Source organism: Paramormyrops kingsleyae, chromosome 1, assembly GCF_048594095.1.
Source record: "Paramormyrops kingsleyae isolate MSU_618 chromosome 1, PKINGS_0.4, whole genome shotgun sequence".
Classification (NCBI taxonomy): domain Eukaryota; kingdom Metazoa; phylum Chordata; class Actinopteri; order Osteoglossiformes; family Mormyridae; genus Paramormyrops; species Paramormyrops kingsleyae.
The window spans coordinates 76,070,113-76,090,802 of record NC_132797.1 but is presented as its reverse complement, the minus strand read 5'-3'; the positions used below and the strand labels follow the sequence as shown (position 1 = coordinate 76,090,802).

Here is a 20,690-nt window from a genome sequence, read left to right as displayed (position 1 = left end):
TTTTTACTTTTTTGATCGTAGTCACAGATTTTTATAAAATTGGGTTTATCCAAATGGGGACTTGAAAAATGTTCTCAAAGTAAGGAAGTTTCAGGTTTTATTGCACTTTGGGGACATTTTAGTCCCCAAATGTGATCTATGCAACCCCCCCCAAACACCCAAACACACACAAACAGATGCGCCAGACTTCCCCTCTAGCGTCCCCCCCCCCACCCCCCGTAAGGGCTGTGTCAGCATGTTTGGCTGCACAGCTGAGAGCTGGGGAAGCTACTGGGCCGGCAGTGATGAGTCAAGCACAAGGCGGCATCCAAGCAGCTGGAAGAGGCTCCAGACCAGGCAGTGAATGTCCAGCTGACATCACGCTGCACTCCCCACCCCTCCCAAAAATGTGAAGCCCTTTTTAACGGGGGGGCAGAGCCCCCACTGAGGGACATGGAACACGGGGCGTAGCGAAGGATGATGGCCCCCCTGCGTACACGGTCTCACACTCACTGGGACAGTCGAGCACAATTACGGCCGGAAGCGAGGTCCCTCCAAAAGGGGAAGAGCAAAAAAGCGGCATTCCCACCCGAACGCTGGGGCTGGATTCGGGGGCCACTCTCCTCTGACATCGTCAGCATTAATCCCTTTCCCTGTTCTGTTTCAGATCAGTGCATTTAACATAATTGCATTTTTAATCTTTAAGAGAGATTTCCATTAGAACAGAGCTCTGTGAAAAATAACCAGCCCCTGTTTTCAGGGCAAATATAAGGGGGATTGTTCCCAAAATGTGGGTTGCAGACTGCAGAAAAAGGTTATTGATTAAGTCTCACTTGATTAGTGATTAACCGAAAGATAAAGCAGCACTGGAGGACTGGATAAAGCAAGGCGCTGTTTCTCAAGCTGACACAAATGATCTTATATCGAAAAGACAACCAGCATCTTTTTTTATACAGATCCAAAAATATATATGAGTTGTTTTCATATGGCATGTATTGCTGATTGATAAATCTTTCCTTGTCCACAAACAGGGATCTGGAAAGCAATGAAGTCTGAGCTCAGAGTCCTCAGTGCGACACAGATCCAGTGTTTACACACCTGACAGAATCTGCACAAACTGTTAGACGTGTGAGGACAGAAAAGTCGGAGGCTACAGTGACCAGGCTGCCGTGTTAGTCGCTTTGTCACACGGTCGTGCCCACGCGGCCTTGTCCCCGATCCGGAACGGGACCGCGAGCAGGCGGAACGGTGCCGTCTCCGTACTCACCATAAAATGTGGCTGAGTGAGAATCCGCCTTAGCTCTTTAGCGTCGCTGTTCTCGGGGTAGCAGGAAATCTCTTCCAGTACCTGGGGAGTGGCGGGGGGAGGGGGGGTGAGAGAGGGCCGTCAGCTGGGCTGCTTGCAGGGTCTTCCTGGTGCCTTCCCCTGGGAAACCCTCTCACGGCCACTGAACAGATGGGTCACCCAAACCACAGCACGGTGCTAATGACTCAGAATGGCCACTCGTATGCCCCGCCCACTCAATTCTTCCCACCCATGACCACGACCCCCAGAAAGCCCCAGCCCAACCCCCAGGGGCTGATTGAGCACAGTGATCAGAGCTTAATCAAAGAATGTCACAGTCTGGGTGACCCAAGTGCTATGTAAAGATAAGTATGCTTTAGTAATTGCAGTTTAAACACTGGTCTCAGCGCAGTCTGGGAATTTGCCATAAAGTCCCGTGCAGAAGATTAATGGCTAAGAGTAGGAATGAGGCAAAACGCTTGGCTTACATACTCCGGGCGTTTTAAAGCTGCGCTCGCCTCATCTCTGCCGGGATTCTTCGTCACACAGGCCTCCCTAATGCCTGGACGGGGGCGGGGGGGGGGGGGGTATGAGGACGCACAACTGCGTGCATGTTCCTGCACAGAAGCTACCAGTGGGACTTCCAGCCTGGGGCCAGCCAGCCAGAGGGGACTGGTGTAAGGGGTTTAAACCAATCAGACCTCCCCCTTGGCTGCAAACACCCCCCTCCCATCCCCAAGAAAGGGATGTTTTAAAGTGTTTTAGTAGGAGGGAATCAGGCGACAGCGGAGCGAGCAGTGAGGGTTATTGCAGAGGACCTGTCTGCCCTCAGCCACCTAAAACTCAGATGAAAGGAGTCATGAAGTTTCGCAGAACCAAAGCGACAGACCGCGCTGCTCCAGGAATGAGTCAGAGCTGAGACTGAGGTGATAGGAAGCACCGGTTACCGTGACTAGAGGCACAGAATAACAAGGGGCGAGGCGTCCCTGCGGTGTCTCGCAGATGCACATCTCCCACCAGGCCGCTGTGGTTGCTAACCTGCTTTCGAAAGCACAGGCGGCATATTCTCTAACCCACATGACACATGATACACCCCCACCCCACCCCACCCCACCCCACACCCCTGCCAAATGGGCCGTGACCCTGCGGGAGCTCCGCACCGGTCCCAGGTCCTGCTGATGTGCGGAGACCCAGGCCAAGGCTGGCGAGACACTTGAGCCTTTGGGGGGGGGGGGGGGGGGGGTCGCTGATATGGGACCTCACCATCACAAAGTTTATATAAGGGGAGCGATGTGAACGGCAGCTCCGTTCCCTGTGATAGGTGGCCAGTGAATGGGGGAGTGGGCTTAGTCGCCATGGATACCATTAGCAGAGAACTTAGTCATACAGTTAGTAGCGTGTGTCAGACGGGCAGAATGAGGCATGTCATTCAGCAAGGAAATGTTAGCGAGACGACAGGCGTGAAGGTTTTATGGCACACAGCCCCAACAATGGCCTGTGTTCAAAAAGAGGGTGACAGGCAAAACCCTAACTTAGCAAAAGCAAAGCATGAGCAGGCCCGCAGTATTACAGCAATATCGAGTAATACTACAGAGTATTACAGCAATATCGAGTAATACTACAGAGTATTACAGCAATATCGAGTAATACTACAGAGTATTACAGCAATATCGAGTAATACTACAGAGTATTACAGCAATATCAAGTAATACTACAGAAGAGCCAGGGGAAAACATTTAAAACTACTCGCATTTTAACTCTTCAGATCTGGTTCAGCCAAACTTCCTGTTGTGCTTTTGTCAACCCGAAACCTCTGATTCGTGCGGCGTTATACCGTGCGGTGTTATACCGTGCGGCGTGGTGTTACACTGTGGAGGGAATGCAGGTGTTTCTGCTTGTTATGCAGGCTTTCAGGAAATGAGTGCAGCCTCATTATCTAGGAGACATGGCCGGGGTGAAACACAGCCCACACCTCGGCGAGTGACGGCATGGTCTGCCTGGCGAAACAGCACCACAAACTCCAACCGGAAAAATGAAAACCTCCAGCAGTGTAAAGCTGGGATTTCACATAAAGCAAAGCAGACTTAATGCAGCGATCGAGGGAGAGCCAGTGCTCTGCCAGGCCGCATGCGAAGGCGACGTGACACACACTGCACACACTGCTCCCCTAACCTGGCCATGTTACAGACAGAACACTGTCCAGTTCAACCCTCCACAAAGGCAGAGGCTTTAACCCCTTCAACTGAGCATGTCTGGGTCATGTTAAAAAGAACACGTTTGTTCAGGACCTCCTAAAATTTTCAGTCACATTTCAGTCTGCTTACATTGAACAAAGAAAAAATGCATCACTTGGTAATCAGTATAACAGCTGTTTATTCTGTCTTTGTTTAATAAATTATGAAAAAGAAAGTTTTTTTATTGGTACAAAATTGCCTGATCCAGTTTGACAAATATTAATTAATTGAAACGACAATATGCATTTTAAGATAAGTATTATAATATAGCAATTTCCTGTAATTTCATGTAGATATTCTCACCATTCCAGGTCTTTCTAGACTAAAATTGACTCAGCAGAACACCGTGACTGGCAGCCGTATTCCAAAATCAGGATTTGAATGCTTCAGTTCGTTCAGGTCCACCAACAACTAAACGGATGGTAGTTTAAGAGTTGGGTTTAAACCTGGACAGTATGTCATAAGAAGCCAGGTCTACAAAACCAGACAGAAATATACATGCAGGCAGAGACAAGCATCATCCTGTTTAAGAAGAGGACGGTCCGTCCTGTTCCCAGTTCATCCTCTTATATCATAAAAATGTCTTCTGGGTGTCGTTGAGGCAAGATGTAGAGGATCGACCCCTAATGGCACTATTATAGGGGGGGTCTAGATGTAGCAGACAGGGGTGCTGTAGGGACATGGCCACCCCAGCAGATTTAGGGGGACCAGCACTTCACAGGGGTCCTTGATATATCGTCAGGGGGCCTGGAATTTCTAGCTACACCCCTGGAACCAGATCAAGGTCATGCAGCATGGAAGTAGATCTGTACTGGGGTTCCAATGTCACATGAAGTTCACAGCACTCATGTGGGATGCTGACAGACACCTGCGGAGTAGCATTTGCAAGGTCTCACTTCTGAATTTGGATAAAAACTACACAGGATCGCCAACCTGTGGATGCCCGGGGCAACAGAGAGCACAAGAAGAACTGAACTAATTAGGCAAGCAAGAGAGCTAATAGTTAGTAAAACCTGATGTAGCTCAAAGTGTCCCTTCTGACATGGATTATCGGGTCTCCCTACCGTCAGCACATTGCTGAAACGGAAGCTGACGGGCAGACTTTCAAGTTGATTCATTTCTACAGAAACATGCAGACATCAAAGCAAAGAGGACTCCTATGTGGGAATGCTCTCACCACAAGGCATACATCTGCGAGTGTGTGGGCTACGGATAGCACCGGAAAGGGAGGGCGAGTGTGTGGGCTACGGATAGCACTGGAAAGGGAGGGCGAGTGTGTGGGCTACGGATAGCACTGGAAAGGGAGGGCGAGTGTGTGGGTTACGGATAGCACTGGAAAGGGAGGGCGAGTGTGTGGGCTACGGATAGCACTGGAAAGGGAGGGCGAGTGTGTGGGTTACGGATAGCACTGGAAAGGGAGGGCGAGTGTGTGGGCTACGGATAGCACTGGAAAGGGAGGGCGAGTGTGTGGGCTACGGATAGCACTGGAAAGGGAGGGCGAGTGTGTGGGCTACGGATAGCACTGGAAAGGGAGGGCGAGTGTGTGGGTTACGGATAGCACTGGAAAGGGGGAGTGCGTGGGCTACGGATAGCACTGGAAAGGGAGGGCGAGTGTGTGGGTTACGGATAGCACCGGAAAGGGAGGGCGAGTGTGTGGGCTACGGATAGCACTGGAAAGGGAGGGCGAGTGTGTGGGTTACGGATAGCACCGGAAAGGGAGGGCGAGTGTGTGGGTTACGGATAGCACTGGAAAGGGGGAGTGCGTGGGCTACGGATAGCACTGGAAAGGGAGGGCGAGTGTGTGGGTTACGGATAGCACCGGAAAGGGAGGGCGAGTGTGTGGGCTACGGATAGCACTGGAAAGGGAGGGCGAGTGTGTGGGTTACGGATAGCACCGGAAAGGGAGGGCGAGTGTGTGGGCTACGGATAGCACTGGAAAGGGAGGGCGAGTGTGTGGGTTACGGATAGCACCGGAAAGGGAGGGCGAGTGTGTGGGCTACGGATAGCACTGGAAAGGGGGAGTGTGTGGGTTACGGATAGCACTGGAAAGGGAGGGCGAGTGTGTGGGCTACGGATAGCACTGGAAAGGGAGGGCGAGTGTGTGGGTTACGGATAGCACTGGAAAGGGAGGGCGAGTGTGTGGGTTACGGATAGCACTGGAAAGGGAGGGCGAGTGTGTGGGCTACGGATAGCACTGGAAAGGGAGGGCGAGTGTGTGGGCTACGGATAGCACTGGAAAGGGGGAGTGCGTGGGCTATGGATAGCACTGGAAAGGGAGGGGGAGTGTGGCACTGGGGCCATGCAGAGTTCGGTTTTCTTAGCCAGTAAGGAGGAAAGGCAGGCAGTGGTGAAGGCTGGCAGTCGGGCCTTTCATTTCTCTATATAGCCTTTGCAGCTAAGCATGTTCCTATGGTTTGTCTATGTTTATCTATGACACGTCCCTTAACAAAAGGCTTACACAATAAAACAGTCACTTTAGAAATCTCTGTACCTTGTTGCTTAAAAGAAAACATTGGTTCTAATTAATGTGGTGATGTCATACAATGAATACTGTGATTGGTGAAACGCAAGCCCCTCCCTTGTTACCCAGGGACACGTTGAACTCTGCAAAATTAGGACGTGGCTGATTTGTAGGTGCATTTATTGTCAAGGACTGGTATTGGTTTTCCTCTAAACTTTAATTTGCAAGTAACCCTAACATCATACAAGACAATTAAAGCATTTGTATAAAATGTAAAAATTAGTGCTGTCAAACGATTCAATTTTTTTATCAGATTAATCACAGGGTTGCTGTGGATTAATTTCGATTAATCACGATTAAATATCATTCATTTTTAATCTATATTAATCACATTTCATTTTGCATGAGCAAACAGAATTAAGAAAAAAGGGAATATATATGCACTTAACATGTTTACTGAACACCTTGAACACGAGTCGGATGCATTAAATCTGCCACAGAAGTGCAATACCATGGACCCATATCAAAAAGCAAGATTTTTTGCTTATCCGGACAACTTGTCGGATTTAAGGTACCTCAGTTTAAATGGTCTTTATCTTCGTTCACTTACAATTAGCCCGAACTACCGTAAATCTGACAAATAATCCAACTAATCATGAAATCCAATTCTGTACGTATAAAACTCCGTAGCAACACGTCCACAGATAAGTTGGACGGTATAGTGTGTGCAACCGATTTAATGAGCCACAAATGAGAAGTAGTGCTTAAACAGTATAAAACTACAACTTTCCCTTCTGTCGATAAAGGGCGCAGCCATCTTGAATTCTGAACTTGGGATCCTCTGTGCTGCTCTGAGATATTTCTCGGATCTCCGAGAAACGGGAGCGTGCATGTTGTCACTTCCGGCTTCAAAACTCAGAATCCAACTCGGAATACGAGTTCCCAGGGCAAATGGAACGCACCAAAACTGCCCGAAATGGGTTGACAGAGACATTTCAGGGATTTTGAGTCATTCTGTGCTGCAGATGGGTTAATTGCGTTAAAAATTTTAATCAGATTAATCGTGATGATGGATTAATCCGCGTTAACCCGTTAATTTTGACAGCCCTAGTAAAAATATGTTAAAAATTAGTTTTTGGGACACCTGTGGAAAAACTGGCCACAGGGAGTTTTGTGAGAAGTTCAACATTCTGATAATGCCCCAAAAGATATGAGAACTTGCATGTTCAAACTCAACAAGGCAGGACGTGGTCAATGGTTTAAACCTCCCACCCAGCAGGGGGCACTCACAGAAATCTCACCTCTTTGGCTCTCTGGACAGCATCACTCGGGGGATTTCTGATTTGTGGGGAGGACTTGGTGTTGATCTTGTCATACAGCTGCAACACAAGAAGTGAATTTTTAGAACTGTTACAAGTGCCGGGTATCGTGATGAGACAAGCGCATAACTGTGCAACACTGGGTGATCGGGGGCCCACACCCAAGTCACAGTGCGACACTGGGCGATCGGGGGCCCACACCCAAGTCACAAGGGGCAGTGTCATCATCGTGTGGATGATAGTATTTCTGGAAATCCAAGGAAATCCACCCCCTCCCCCCACTGCCTCCATCTTTTGCGCTTCTTCTGTACTCACACACAGTTGTTTTGCTATTGGTCACAAAGGGCTAAAATTCTCAGTGTTTAACACTGTGGCCAGTCAATATCTCAGTCAAAGGCAACTCCATCCAGGGAGGCAAACTCCAAAGTACACGGATCAATACCACGCTGCCTAGTCGTCTCCACAAGGCTTTGTGTGCTAACTGTTATTGAGTTACCGGTGGCGGCGATCTTTATCTGTTGTGTTTTTACCATTGGAAATAATTAACAACAAGAACCTTCATTGCTTTGGTGTAAAAGTTAGTTTGATGAACAACAATGATATTTGTCTACATGTTTTATACCTCAAACAGATACTTTTGTGATGTAAATAGGATCAGTGTTGCTAAAGAAAATTAAACAGTAGCGAGAGTTAGGATGGGTTGCCTCACAGGCTGGGTTGCCTTACAGGCTGGGTTGCCTCACAGGCTGGGGACTGTGAAGATGTGTGGCTTCAGTAAGATGATGTGCAGTCGCTACTGAAGGCCACTCATCCCTGTGGGGCCCAGGTCAGGGGGGCTGACCTGAGGAAGCTGCTTAACTGCCATCAGCCACTGCTGCTGCTGGGACCTACACTCCGCCCCCGTGTCCCATATGTGGCTGCAGCAGCAGCAAGTTTCCGTTATCTTCTTTCAGCTCTTCCCACTTACCTCATTTGTGTGGCAGAGATGATTCTGCTGATTAGAGCCAATGTATTCTCTGAATAGAACTTCAGAGCAAAGCATCTAGCAGTCTACTGGTGCCCAAAGTCAGAAATAATGCTTTAAGCTGCTACACCCAACTGGGTAAATATATCTGCCCACATCTTCCACAAAGGCTTGTGCATTTTCCAGCACTTGCTGCAATGCTAGGCATGTTGAATCAAACACACTCTGCTAAAACTGCTGTCTGGAACTATAAAGAAATAAGGTAGGTAAGGTCTGAGAACCAGGCCGCGGGGACGCTGATGCACCAGCCTCCATCAATAACCAGGCGTCTCTCTTGCACCTTCTGCGCCCTTCTGGTGTGGCAGGTCACCTGCATCTGCAAGTCTGGCTCTGCCTCCCAGCCAAGGACTCCCTACCGCCACCCGCAGGCTGACCCGCACGCCCCACACGTCTTTGTGGGGACCCACTGACTCACGTTCTAGCACACTTCCTCTCTGGCATTAATTGAGGGAGAAAAAAAGAGAAAAACAAAGACGGAAAGGCGTATTGTTCCACGTGTGCCTCCGTGTGACAGCTGTTTATCTGTCGCTGTCCCTGCAAGGACGGCTTGATCTCAGAGGAGTGTTTTCCAGCCCGCAGATGATTCCCGTCGGTGGAGGCATAAGAGGATCAGGCTAAATTACACACCAGCCAGCTATTTTTTAGCACATCTTTGTTTTTTTAAAATTCACACACTAAAAAGTGCTACTAAACTCTGTTCTTTTTACAGCCTCCCTGCCCAGATTAAAATATGATGCATTATCTGCCTGACTTACATGTAAAGCTTTTTATAAATATGTAAATGCAAATGTGACAGCATATCCACGGTGAAGTATGTGTGTATTTTCATACTTGGCTGAAATTTATCTGTTGGGACTGGGAACTGTAAAGGGGAGCAAAGTTAGGACGATTCCAAGGGCCCCAGAGTGACAGGGGCCCTAAAAAATTGGAATATAATTGGATTGGTCTGGGATGGGGCCCAAAATCTCTAATGACACCCCTGAGTAGGTATTGCGAGTACTGTGAATAGAGTATGTAACAGAGTACCTTACTCTCCACACTAACTACCAGGTCCAGATCTCACTATGCAGGGATGCAAACCCCTGCTGTCTGTGATCAGGCTGCCAAACGTAAACACAGATAGCGAGGAATTTAACCAGTGTAATTCAGACATATTGGACTGAAATTCCAATCAGTGTTCATTTCACAGCTCTGCAGGAAAAACACGTCACATTTTATACTATGCGACATTTCGTTTTTTATTATTCTGTGCGATTATTTTCGTTTTTGGTTCCTCTCCTCCATTGCCATCTGGCTTTCTTTCTTTCTTTATTTCTTTCTTTGCTATAAAAATTCATATGGATTGAATATATGCTGCGCAGAGCCGCTCTGCACACTCACATCCAGCAGGGTGTGGAGGTGCTCGTCCTGGAAGACGCTGTGCAGGAAGTCCAGGTCCTTCTCGCTGCAGTCGGTCAGGGCATGAATCTCCTCCAGGCTGTCCAGCACCTGAGACACAGCCCCTGTGCTCGGACACAGAGAAGTGCCGCACTCTCAGACGACATCCCCCCAGCTCCCCAAGCCGGCCTGCCGCTCCCCACGCCGGCCTGCCGCTCCCCAAGCCGGCCTTGCGCTCCCCAAGCCGGCCTGCCGCTCCCCGTGGCCTCATTAAGGGACCACCATAAGGAAACATAACCATTGTGGGACTCCCCTCGTAATGTGGACTAAGATGTACTGGGGCACTTCTGTGGCCTCTCTGGAGAACAACCTGGATCAGAACAACCCAGAACAGACCCACTTCAGGCAGTGTGAAAGAAGTTGGTGTGTGGCTCAGCAGATTAAGGGTCCTGTGCCTTTAATCAGAAGGTTGCTGGTTCAAATCCCTGAGCTGGTACAGCAATTTGACCGTTGGGCCCCTGAGAAAAGCCCCTAACCTCCTGACTGCCCTAGGCACTGACTGGGCCTGCCTTTACAACTCTATGTCACGTCAGGTAAAAGCATCTACTAAAAAAATTGAAAATGTAGCACAGAGTTGAACTTTCCTGAGTCATGGGAAAAGCCCAGGGAAGTGCACTGTCATGCAGGCTTTATCAAGAGCTTGCTGCTCCCACCTCAACTTGGAATGTAAACACAGGATCTGTGCACGGTTCTGACCCACAGTTTGATCTGCAGATAGCCACGGGCCGCCTCTCCTTAACGTTAACTGTCAACTAGGAGAGGGATCGGCCCTGGGAAAGGCAGAGCATGTCCACGAGGGCGTGTGGCTGCGAGAGCGAGGCAGGCAGATGGAACATGCGGCATGCGGGCTGGCGATGGGGGCAGGGAGTGACCGGAACATGTGAAGACTGCCCTCTGGATACGCCAGCTGGTGGGGGGGGCAGGGAGTGACCGGAACATGTGAAGACTGCCCTCTGGTTACGCCAGCTGGTGGGGGGGGCAGGGAGTGACCGGAACATGTGAAGACTGCCCTCTGGATACGCCAGCTGGTGGGGGGGGCAGGGAGTGACCGGAACATGTGAAGACTGCCCTCTGGATACGCCAGCTGGTGGGGGGGGCAGGGAGTGACCGTAACATGTGAAGACTGCCCTCTGGATACGCCAGCTGGTGGGGGGGCAGGGAGTGACCGTAACATGTGAAGACTGCCCTCTGGATACGCCAGCTGGTGGGGGGGGCAGGGAGTGACCGGAACATGTGAAGACTGCCCTCTGGTTACACCAGCTGGTGGGGGGGGCAGGGAGTGACCGGAACATGTGAAGACTGCCCTCTGGATACGCCAGCTGGTGGGGGGGCAGGGAGTGACCGTAACATGTGAAGACTGCCCTCTGGATACGCCAGCTGGTGGGGGGGGCAGGGAGTGACCGGAACATGTGAAGATACGCCAGCTGGTGGGGGGGGGGCCCACAGTGTCGTCACCGCTGGGATGGCTTGTGGCAAACAGCTCTGTCCTCATATCACATGTATTTATTGAGCCCTGGGTTATCCTATGGAAGGCCTGCATGTTGGCAGGGTGACAGCAACCAAATGTCCCCACAATGTGATTCAAAGCCTGTAATTTTGACATTGTGGGGACCATTTGTGTGTGTGTGTGTGTGTGTGTGCGTGCGTGCGTGCCACCCCCTCCATGGCGTCCCCGGCCTTGTGTCTGGGAAAGGCCCTACAATGACTGGCCACTATACTGGTTTTATGGTTAATTGCTGGGACAGAGACTATGCAGCGGCCACGGTCGGGGGGGGGCAGGGGTGTGGGGAGGTTGCGACTAAAGCAGTTGGTGGAGGATGGGGGAGACAGGTGGGAGGGGTTGAACGACATGGGGGCCCAAATAAAGTAATTTTGTCCCAGCCGGGAATTATAGACAGCAGGTCAGGCTACGTACGAGCCTAATGGAAGATGTTAGATGCATGAGCATGAGGCCCAGTCCGCAGCCAGGTCCGAATCGGACAGGACCGAATCAGACAGGTCCAAATTAGCTAGGCCCAAATCAGACAGGTCTGAATCAGACAGGCCCGAATTAGCTAGGCCCAAAATAGGCAGGCCTGAATCAGACAGGCCCGAATCAGATGGGTCTGAATCAGATGGGTCCGAATCAAGACGGGCCCGAAACAGTCAGGCCCGAATCAGACAGGCCCGAATCAGACAGGCCTGAATTAGCTAGGCCCAAAATAGACAGGCCCGAATCAGACAGGCCCGAATCAGACGTGTCCAAATCAGACGGGTCCGAATCAGACAGGGACACTTCCTGAGCTCACTGGGGCAGTACAAAGATGTTTTACTGAGGCGGACAGGCGGGTCAGGGGTGTTTCGGCAGCGAGGTCCACACAGTGCAAGTGAAATCCCAGCATTCAACAAATCACGGGAGTGGGGGGGTTACCTACTTTCTGCGGCTAGCAGTCCTGAACCGAGGCAGCAGGAGAACAAACAACAGACATTAACATACGGAAAGTGGTTAGAGAGAATTAGGCAGGCCTGCAGACTGCAGCCACGCTACAGGGACCGAGTTAGGCAGGCCTGCAGACTGCAGCCACGCTCCAGGGACCGAGTTAGGCAGGCCTGCAGACTGCAGCCACGCTACAGGGACCGAGTTAGGCAGGCCTGCAGACTGCAGCCACGCTACAGGGACCGAGCTAGGCAGGCCTGCAGACTGCAGCCACGCTACAGGGACCGAGTTAGGCAGGCCTGCGGACTGCAGCCACGCTACAGGGACCGAGTTAGGCAGGCCTGCGGACTGCAGCCACGCTACAGGGACTGAGTTAGGCAGGCCTGCGGACTGCAGCCACGCTCCAGGGACCGAGTTAGGCAGGCCTGCGGACTGCAGCCACGCTCCAGGGACCGAGTTAGGCAGGCCTGCGGACTGCAGCCACGCTCCAGGGACCGAGTTAGGCAGGCCTGCGGACTGCAGCCACGCTCCAGGGACCGAGTTAGGCAGGCCTGCGGACTGCAGCCACGCTCCAGGGACCGAGTTAGGCAGGCCTGCGGACTGCAGCCACGCTCCAGGGACCGAGTTAGGCAGGCCTGCGGACTGCAGCCACGCTACAGGGACCGCTCTCAGAGCTCCACCTCATTTATAGTCAGTCTCCCTTAATGGACAATCTTTACTTTCACTACAAGTTGTGGACTCTGGAGATGCGAGACCTCCTGGACCGCGAGTGCCGAGGCTGGCCTGCCCGTGTCAAGACACAACATCACTAAGACAGCAAGATGATTACTACTGAACCATGAGCAGCAGTTATCTAAGACAAATCGTCTCTCTCTGCAAGCGCTCAAAGAAATATCTCCACAGAAAATCGGACAGAAATGTGAGGAGGGTCAGGAAATCAGCGGCCGACCTGAATGTGAGACCTGCAAAAAAAGCTCAACACCACAAAGTTTCTGAACATGGAGGGTCAGGCCAAGACACTGACTATTACGATGTGGAAGAGAGAAAACCAAACAGTCATAACTTGCTGCTGCGGGCGGTCACCGCAGACGGGTAACCGTGACGACAGCAGAGCCTACCTGAAGATGTGGGGTCTTCAGAGAAGTCGTGTAGCTCCTCCGGCGGATCGCCGTAGAAGGAGTTAAACTTGTGGCTGGAGACGGCGGCGAGCACTGCCCCCTGGGGAAGAGAAATGACAGGAAGGGGGGGGGGAAAGAAGCTGCTTCGTCACTGAGGCCATTTGCAAGGCTTAAAAAAAAGTCCTACTAGAATAGAATAGCGATATTTCATTTATCCTCCTTTGACCTATCCCATCATGCTCGCCATGAGACGCACGGACAGGTGAGAACAAGCTGGGGGTAACAGCACGGGGTCAGCCGGTGTGCAGCACCCCTGGAGCTGGGGGCTATTGGTGCGTTCGTTTTTCTCTCAGAACTCGGAAATTCCGAGGTGAGTGACGCCCGACAATCTCCCGTTCAAGCTACCGCATCTCGGAACAAACATGGCTGCCTCCATCAACACAGTTGCTTTATATTTTAGCAGATTTGGAGTAAGATTATTTTTTCCGAGAGACAAACAAATAAGAAACACAAACTAGTCAAATCACATTAAAAGCTTTATAAAATATTTTAGTACAGTCATAGCGATGAATGAGGGCAAACAAACTACAAACAAACCGAAGACACTAACAAGTCTGGTAAAAATCTGATATTGCATGGTAGGATACTGTTTACGGTCATGATATGGTATTCTCTAAATCGAACACGTGCAATTACATTTATAACTATTAATACATTTAACAGAATAAACATTTTTAAAGATTTATAAAATAGAATTACTGTTGAGTATGTAAGCCACCATGTTGAAATTACATGGGAAATCACAGGGGAAACTCGGACAAGAAAATTCTGTCCGACATGAACGTCATAAAAGTGGCGTGTTTCCGAAGGGAACTGACGTTTTTCGTGACATTTTATGGCGTTTTCATCCAAGTTCCGACTCGGAGAGAAATGATCGAATGCAGGATTAGAGTCTGTCCCATGTGCTCACAGACATTTGACTATTCTGCAAAGACCAGGGCAAACTGGACTGGCGACCTTCCCATCTCAGGCACAGAGGCTGAATCCGCTGAGCCACATGCCACCTGACCTTGTGCGCATCCCAGCGATGTGCCGTTCTGGTAACTATGCGCCAAAACACATTTTATATCAAAACAGTTCAAACCCCATTATGCCCAGTCAGACATAGAAAGCATGTCCTTCCGGAGAAGCTCACCTTCAGCTTCCTCCTGGCGTTGAACTTCCTCAGCTGCTCCACCGTCTCGGGGAGGTGGATTTTGTACGCGTAGCGATCTCGCTCCTGGACAGACACAAGATCCAGCTCCACCAGAATGTTCTCTGTGACTAATCCTGCCTGAGAACCTCACCACTGACACCTAGCTGCCCCAAGAGGCGCTACAGTGAAAGAAGTGCAGACTGGCAGCCCAGTTCCCTCCAGGAGTGACCAAGACACGAGGAGGTGACTGGGACACTACCCCCACTAACCGGACACAAGGAGGTGGCAGAAGAAACTCCCAAAGAAGGAGCGACACTGCAGTAGGATGGGGCTGGGGGGGGGGGGGGGGTGTACTCCTCACGCAGCTGTGGTTCACAGAAAGTTGGGGTGCATCCCCAGAGGGGGGGGGTACCTTCAGCCAGGGATGGTTCAGGGCTTCGTACACTGTGATGCGTTCGGCTGGGTCCAGCATCAGCATGCGGCGTACCAGGTCCTTGGCGCTCTCTGAGATGTGGCTCCACTGCCGAGGGTTCATCTAGGGCAATTCATGGAGGAGAAACGGCGAGGACGTGCGTGAGGACAGGAGGGGGCCGCGTGCATCGCCACGCTGGACTCATCCAGCATGTCAGGCGCTCGGTTGCTGGCCGCCTCGCTTTTGGCGCTCACAAGCTCCGCTGCGGCCTCAGAAAGAACCCACAACCGCCAAGTCGCACAGCACGTAGCCCCATTGCATGTGACACAATGCGCCTGCATGTCTGACAGCGTCTGGAAGCAGCGCGGAACCCCGATGACACGGACGTCTACTGGCCCAAAAAAGGTGAGCGTCGCCTTGTAGACGGGTACCTTGTATTTGCCCTTGATGATGGCCTCAAACAGCCTGTCCTTGGTGCCGTAGAAGGGCAGGCAGCCGCTGAGGAGGATGAAGAGGATGACGCCACAGCCCCACACGTCCACCGGCTTGCCGTAGGGCTCCCTTTTCACCACCTCGGGGGCCATGAAGTGGGGCGTCCCCACGCGGCCTGGGGCGCGGACAAGAAGCTGAGGAGCTCACCCACAGTTAGGAGACAGGCACGCACGCACGCACACAGACACACATCACATACATGCACAGCACACACACGCACGCACACAGACACACATCACATACATGCACAGCACACACACGCACGCACACAGACACACATCACATACATGCACAGCACACACACGCACGCACACAGACACACATCACATACATGCACAGCACACACACGCACACAGACACACATCACATACATGCACAGCACACACACGCACGCACACAGACACACATCACATACAAGCACAGCACACACACGCACGCACACAGACACACATCACATACATGCACAGCACACACGCACACAGACACACATCACATACAAGCACAGCACACACACGCACGCACAGACACACATCACATACATGCACAGCACACACACGCACACAGACACACATCACATACATGCACAGCACACACACACACGCACACAGACACACATCACATACATGCACAGCACACACACGCACGCACACAGACACACATCACATACATGCATAGCACACACACGCACACAGACACACATCACATACATGCACAGCACACACACACACGCACACAGACACACATCACATACATGCACAGCACACACACGCACGCACACAGACACACATCACATACATGCATAGCACTCTCCATTCATTTATATGGGGAAAACTCTAATCACAACATGACGACCCTTAACCATAAGTAACCAAACAATGTTTTTACTTTTTTGATTGCTTTCACAGATCTTTGTGGGGAACTGAAAAAATGGTCTGCATATGTCAAAATAACAGGTTTTTATTACATTATGGGGGACATTTTGTGTCCAAACACACATACATTTCATAATTCCAAGTCAAAACCAAACCAACCCAAAAACATAAACAAAAAGGAAACTGATACCCAATAAAGTCTGAAACTAAAAAGCAGAAACGTTTTCTGGGGCATCCCAACAATTTTCTTTAAAGAATTCCTAGGGAAACATAGGCACCTTCAAACCCGGTCCTTTTGTGTCTCAGCCTGCATTAGCACATCTAAAGGCACCTCACTGGAGCATATTCCATTCTACTTTCAGTTCCTTAGTTTTTAGAAATAAAAAGAAGTGTTTCTTGGAGATCAGACATCCAGAAGAATTGTAAAGCAAACAGAATCAGCAATGCATTTGGCTAAAACTGTGTGTTACATATTGTGGTAGATATTAAGGAAACAGGCAAACTGCTGTTTCCGTGTTACTTAAGGCTACTTACTAAGTTCAGCCAGAGTCGATGCACCACAACACCCGTCTCAGCTGATACCCCTCCTGCCATTCGTAAGCCTAACACTACTGGTGTCATTGCATTACAAGAACAAATGTTTCAACATCTTTATCTGTGGGTCTGTGGTCAGGTGCATCGGTGGGGGGGTGGGGGGGGGGAGGGGCAGGAAGTGTCCCTTCACATACCTCCTGCCACAAGGCCAGACTCTCCCAGTTGAATGGCTACACCAAAGCCCCCCAGCTTCACTGGAGCAGAGTTCTCCTTGGATGCCAGGAGAACACAGTGGGGCTGTGGAATATCGGGGGGAGGTTATTAGTGTAACTCAGCAAATGATTCCACCACAGGGATTCAAAAAATAATATGATTTTAGGAACTTTATTTCGTTCTTCTAATCATCCATCAATCACTGAATCACTGATAAGCCCAACAAAGAGAATTTCGCAGGAACTGACCTAATTTTCTTACAATAACACAGTTTGCCAACTTCCTCAACATTCCCCAACAAGTCCTGACTCATATTCGCAACGATGTATATCAGGCAGACCAAACCCATCAGAGAACGGTACGCTTCAAATGTGAGTCCATAGGAGGCCGTGCAGGCTTTCGCTTTATCGTGTCACTGCTTCGACAGCCAGCGAGGCTCCCAAGAGCTTCTCAGAGCTATTTGTGTTTGAAACCCACAGCTACAGCTTCCGTAGGGTTTTCCTGCGGCGAAAAGGGGATCTGCAGCCAAGTCCGCCTGCGCATTCGGTTACTTCTGCTTCTTTCTTATTCATCTGCATGTTTTTTTTTTTTGCTGTCAATCTGCCCATATTTGCATAGAGGAAAGAGGAGGTCTGTGGGCAGGAGTCCTCTGTGCAGAACAGTGCAGGCAGGGCGAGAAGCCAGAGCACGTCAGGAGAGCAGAACGCAGCCGCCAAATGCTCCAGCTGTTGTGGGTTTGATGATTTAATTACAGAAGCACCGAAGGGGCAGGGAACAGCAAACTCAGAAATTCTCACAAGCAAGATGCAAAGGGTAAGTCGAGGTGGTCGTTGTGGGGAGAACCTTGAAATGACAGATGTAAAGTCACCAAACTCGTTTTGCTCATACTGGTAAAACTATACACATCCATATTAACATGAGAAGAAAAAATAATGCATGCAGATCAACCCTCCGGTGCCAGGAACAAGAATTTAGCGACAGGAAATAATTTAGTGCAGAAAATACCTTTTCATGTGATCGACAGTCATTTTATATTTGCCTGTATTTACTTAGCTGATGCTTTTATGCGTTGTGACACGCATGAGAGACAGATAGAGCATCACAAGTGCATCACGAGCAAACAGCCCACAAAGGGTCCACTAGTGCTGTTAGGCTGAGCTTCCGGTGAGCGACCAGTAAGACGTGCAGCGCAGTTTTAGAACCAGAGTGTGTGGTTGTGCTTGATTAACTCCAAAGCTGTGAATCAGGCCAAGAAGCCCTGTGCTACGACTGAATGTCACAATCTGCCTCATCTCCAGGGGAGCGTTTGAAAAACGTTGCGCCTTCCTTCTGAAGAACCGAGGACAACGAGAGCGGGAGCCGGTCCCAGGCCGCCGACCGTTCAGGGCGCCCATCATGAGTACCAACACGCACAGCTATTCCACAGCAAACGGCACAGACACCTGCGTCGATGACTCCGTGCTCGGGCTGCCTCTGGCCATCTTCTACTCCATCTTCTTTGTCTTCGGCCTGTTGGGGAACGGCCTAGCCCTCTGGGTGTTCATCTTTGTCCATGGCAAGAAGAACTCGGTGCGCGTGTTCCTCATCAACATTGCTGTGGCTGACCTCCTACTGGTGGCTTGCCTGCCTTTCCGTGTGATTTACCACAGCATCGGAAACCGCTGGACCCTGGGCCCCATACTGTGCAAGATGGTGGGGAATATTTTCTACATGAACATGTACATCAGCATCACCCTACTGGGCTTCATCAGCGTGGACCGATACATCAAGATCCATCGGGGCAGCGGCCGGCGCCTCCTCCGCAGCCACTGGAGCACCTTGCTCTGCGGCATCATCTGGACCGTGTCCATCACTGCCATCATCCCCATGATCACGCTCTCCGAGGGCAACGAGGAGGAAGAAAAATGCTTCCAATACAAGCAGAAGAAGAATGCCAAAGGCAAGGCCTACTTCAATCTTGTAATGGTGGCAATCTTCTGGTTGATATTCCTTTTGCTCATCATCTCCTACGGAAAGATTGCCATGAAATTGCTGGAAGCTTCCAAAAACAATCTTCCCAATGCCATTAAGTACAACAGGACGGCCAAGAAATCATTCTTTGTGCTCTTCCTGTTCACCATCTGCTTCTGCCCCTATCACGTGTTCCGGATCTTCTACATCCATTCGCAGATTACTGAGCCTTCCTGTCAAGTGAAGAACATCGTGGACAAGACTAACGAGGTAATGCTGCTCCTCTCCACCTTCAACAGCTGCCTGGACCCCGTCATGTACTTCCTGCTCTCCGGCTCGGTCCGCAAGGCCACCATGCGGATACTCAGCAACTTCTTCCAGGTGCAGGAAATTAGTGGGAACAGCTCGTCCACGGAGCTGCGGAGGGCCTCGGTGCCACAGGTGTCCAGCACCCCACGGAACAGCATCAGCCTTCTCATCACGCAACGCTGCAAGGCCTCCCCAACTTCTTTCCGGCGCTGACTTCCCTCGATCGTCCTGTAGGGGGCACTGCCTGAACATTGTGCGAGCAGGAGGCCCCGCGGCAGGACACCCGGGACCTAAGCGGGGTAGAAAGAGGGCGGCGCTCTGCCGGAAGTCTCCCGCAGCCCCTTGTGCTGGGTGTCAGGGAAGGGGGCCTAGCTGTGGGAGTATCTGGGCATGGACCCCCTGGAAGTCGTACTAGGTCCCCTTAAGGTGCGGAAGAAGGGTCGGCGCCAGCGGGGATCCGACATGCCAGCACCGGCCAGCAGCTAAGCTACGCCAGGGCGCGGGGAGCGACCTGCCCCGTCATCAGACCCAGCGAACCCCGGGGACTCGCATCAGAACTGAGGTGGTGACTGGGGGTGGTGGTCGCCGGGACAGTCGACCTCTGAGGAGGGGACAGTGTAGCACCGCCGGGGCGCATGTCCCAGCATGTCCCAGCATGTCCCAGCATGTCCCAATATGTCCCAGCATGTCCCAGCATGTCCCAGCATGTCCCAATATGTCCCAGCATGTCCCAGCATGCAAGTTGTAAATAGCCCTTGTTGTGTTGTTGTTAATGTTCATGGTTACATTGTTGTGCATGTATTTACTCTTGTGTTCACCCGGTCCGATCCTTGCGTGTATTTCGCCTGTGTAATTCTCCCACTGTGTGTGCATCTTGCAGTTCAGCGTCTGACAACCTTGTGTTTCCCATCAGTGTGGCTGGTTCGGTACTCGTTGGGTGCCTGTTGTAGTGTTTTCAGCAAATAAACAGCGTGTTCTCCCCGGTAAGCAAGTCTCCGTGTCTCTCTCAGCCCTGCGATGCCTCGGTCCGCCCGACGCCACAATATTCAATTTTTTTATTAGATTAGATTAGATTGACTTTATTAATCCCACAATGGGGAAATTCTCTCGAAACAGCAGCAATAATAAAAAAGACAGTATAACAGAATCCATAGGATCAGCAAAAATAACAATATAGGAACAATATAGACAATAAAAACAATAGAAAACAATTTCTAAAACTGTATAAATATACAAGTAAAAATATAAAAAAAATTATAATAAAAGAATTACTGGGATTTAAAAAAAGTATATAAAACTTAAAGTAATACACTGTCCAGTTCTTCTTTTCAAATCATAGTGATACAAGTTCACTGTACAGTTCAGCTTTCCTATCAGTACAGGACATAATATCTGAAAACAGAAATGCAGGCAATAGTTCATACTGAAAATGCAGTGGTA

At 50.5% G+C, this 20,690-nt stretch overlaps 2 protein-coding genes across 9 annotated transcripts in view; one reads left to right on the top strand and one right to left on the bottom strand.

Annotated features, from left to right (window-relative positions):
- The window catches only part of caska (calcium/calmodulin-dependent serine protein kinase a), an 87,600-nt gene that overhangs the window by 13,451 nt on the left and 53,459 nt on the right, over positions 1-20,690 (bottom strand). For 5 of the 8 annotated variants that reach the window (XM_072699650.1, XM_072699629.1, XM_072699643.1 and 2 more), the window contains exons 6-14: positions 16,973-17,075; positions 15,312-15,487; positions 14,881-15,003; positions 14,469-14,552; positions 13,274-13,373; positions 12,154-12,171; positions 9,683-9,804; positions 7,261-7,338; positions 1,247-1,327 (exon numbers count right to left, since the gene is read on the bottom strand). In XM_072699650.1, coding sequence (XP_072555751.1) covers positions 1,247-1,327; positions 7,261-7,338; positions 9,683-9,804; positions 12,154-12,171; positions 13,274-13,373; positions 14,469-14,552; positions 14,881-15,003; positions 15,312-15,487; positions 16,973-17,075 — 885 coding nt within the window. The remainder of the gene's footprint in view (positions 1-1,246; positions 1,328-7,260; positions 7,339-9,682; positions 9,805-12,153; positions 12,172-13,273; positions 13,374-14,468; positions 14,553-14,880; positions 15,004-15,311; positions 15,488-16,972; positions 17,076-20,690) is intronic. The other 3 variants (XM_072699673.1, XM_072699661.1, XM_072699638.1) reach the window with 1 other exon arrangement.
- Positions 17,374-20,237, top strand: gpr34b (G protein-coupled receptor 34b). Its single transcript, XM_023800927.2, has 2 exons — positions 17,374-17,804; positions 18,290-20,237. The coding sequence occupies exon 2, from the start codon at positions 18,387-18,389 to the stop codon at positions 19,461-19,463; it is 1,077 nt and encodes a 358-aa protein (XP_023656695.1). The 5' UTR covers positions 17,374-17,804; positions 18,290-18,386; the 3' UTR covers positions 19,464-20,237.

What these genes read in the sequence shown, in the direction of transcription:
- gpr34b (XM_023800927.2), top strand. Translation starts at nt 18,387, where the DNA reads ATGAGTACCAACACGCACAGCTATTCCACAGCAAACGGCACAGACACC.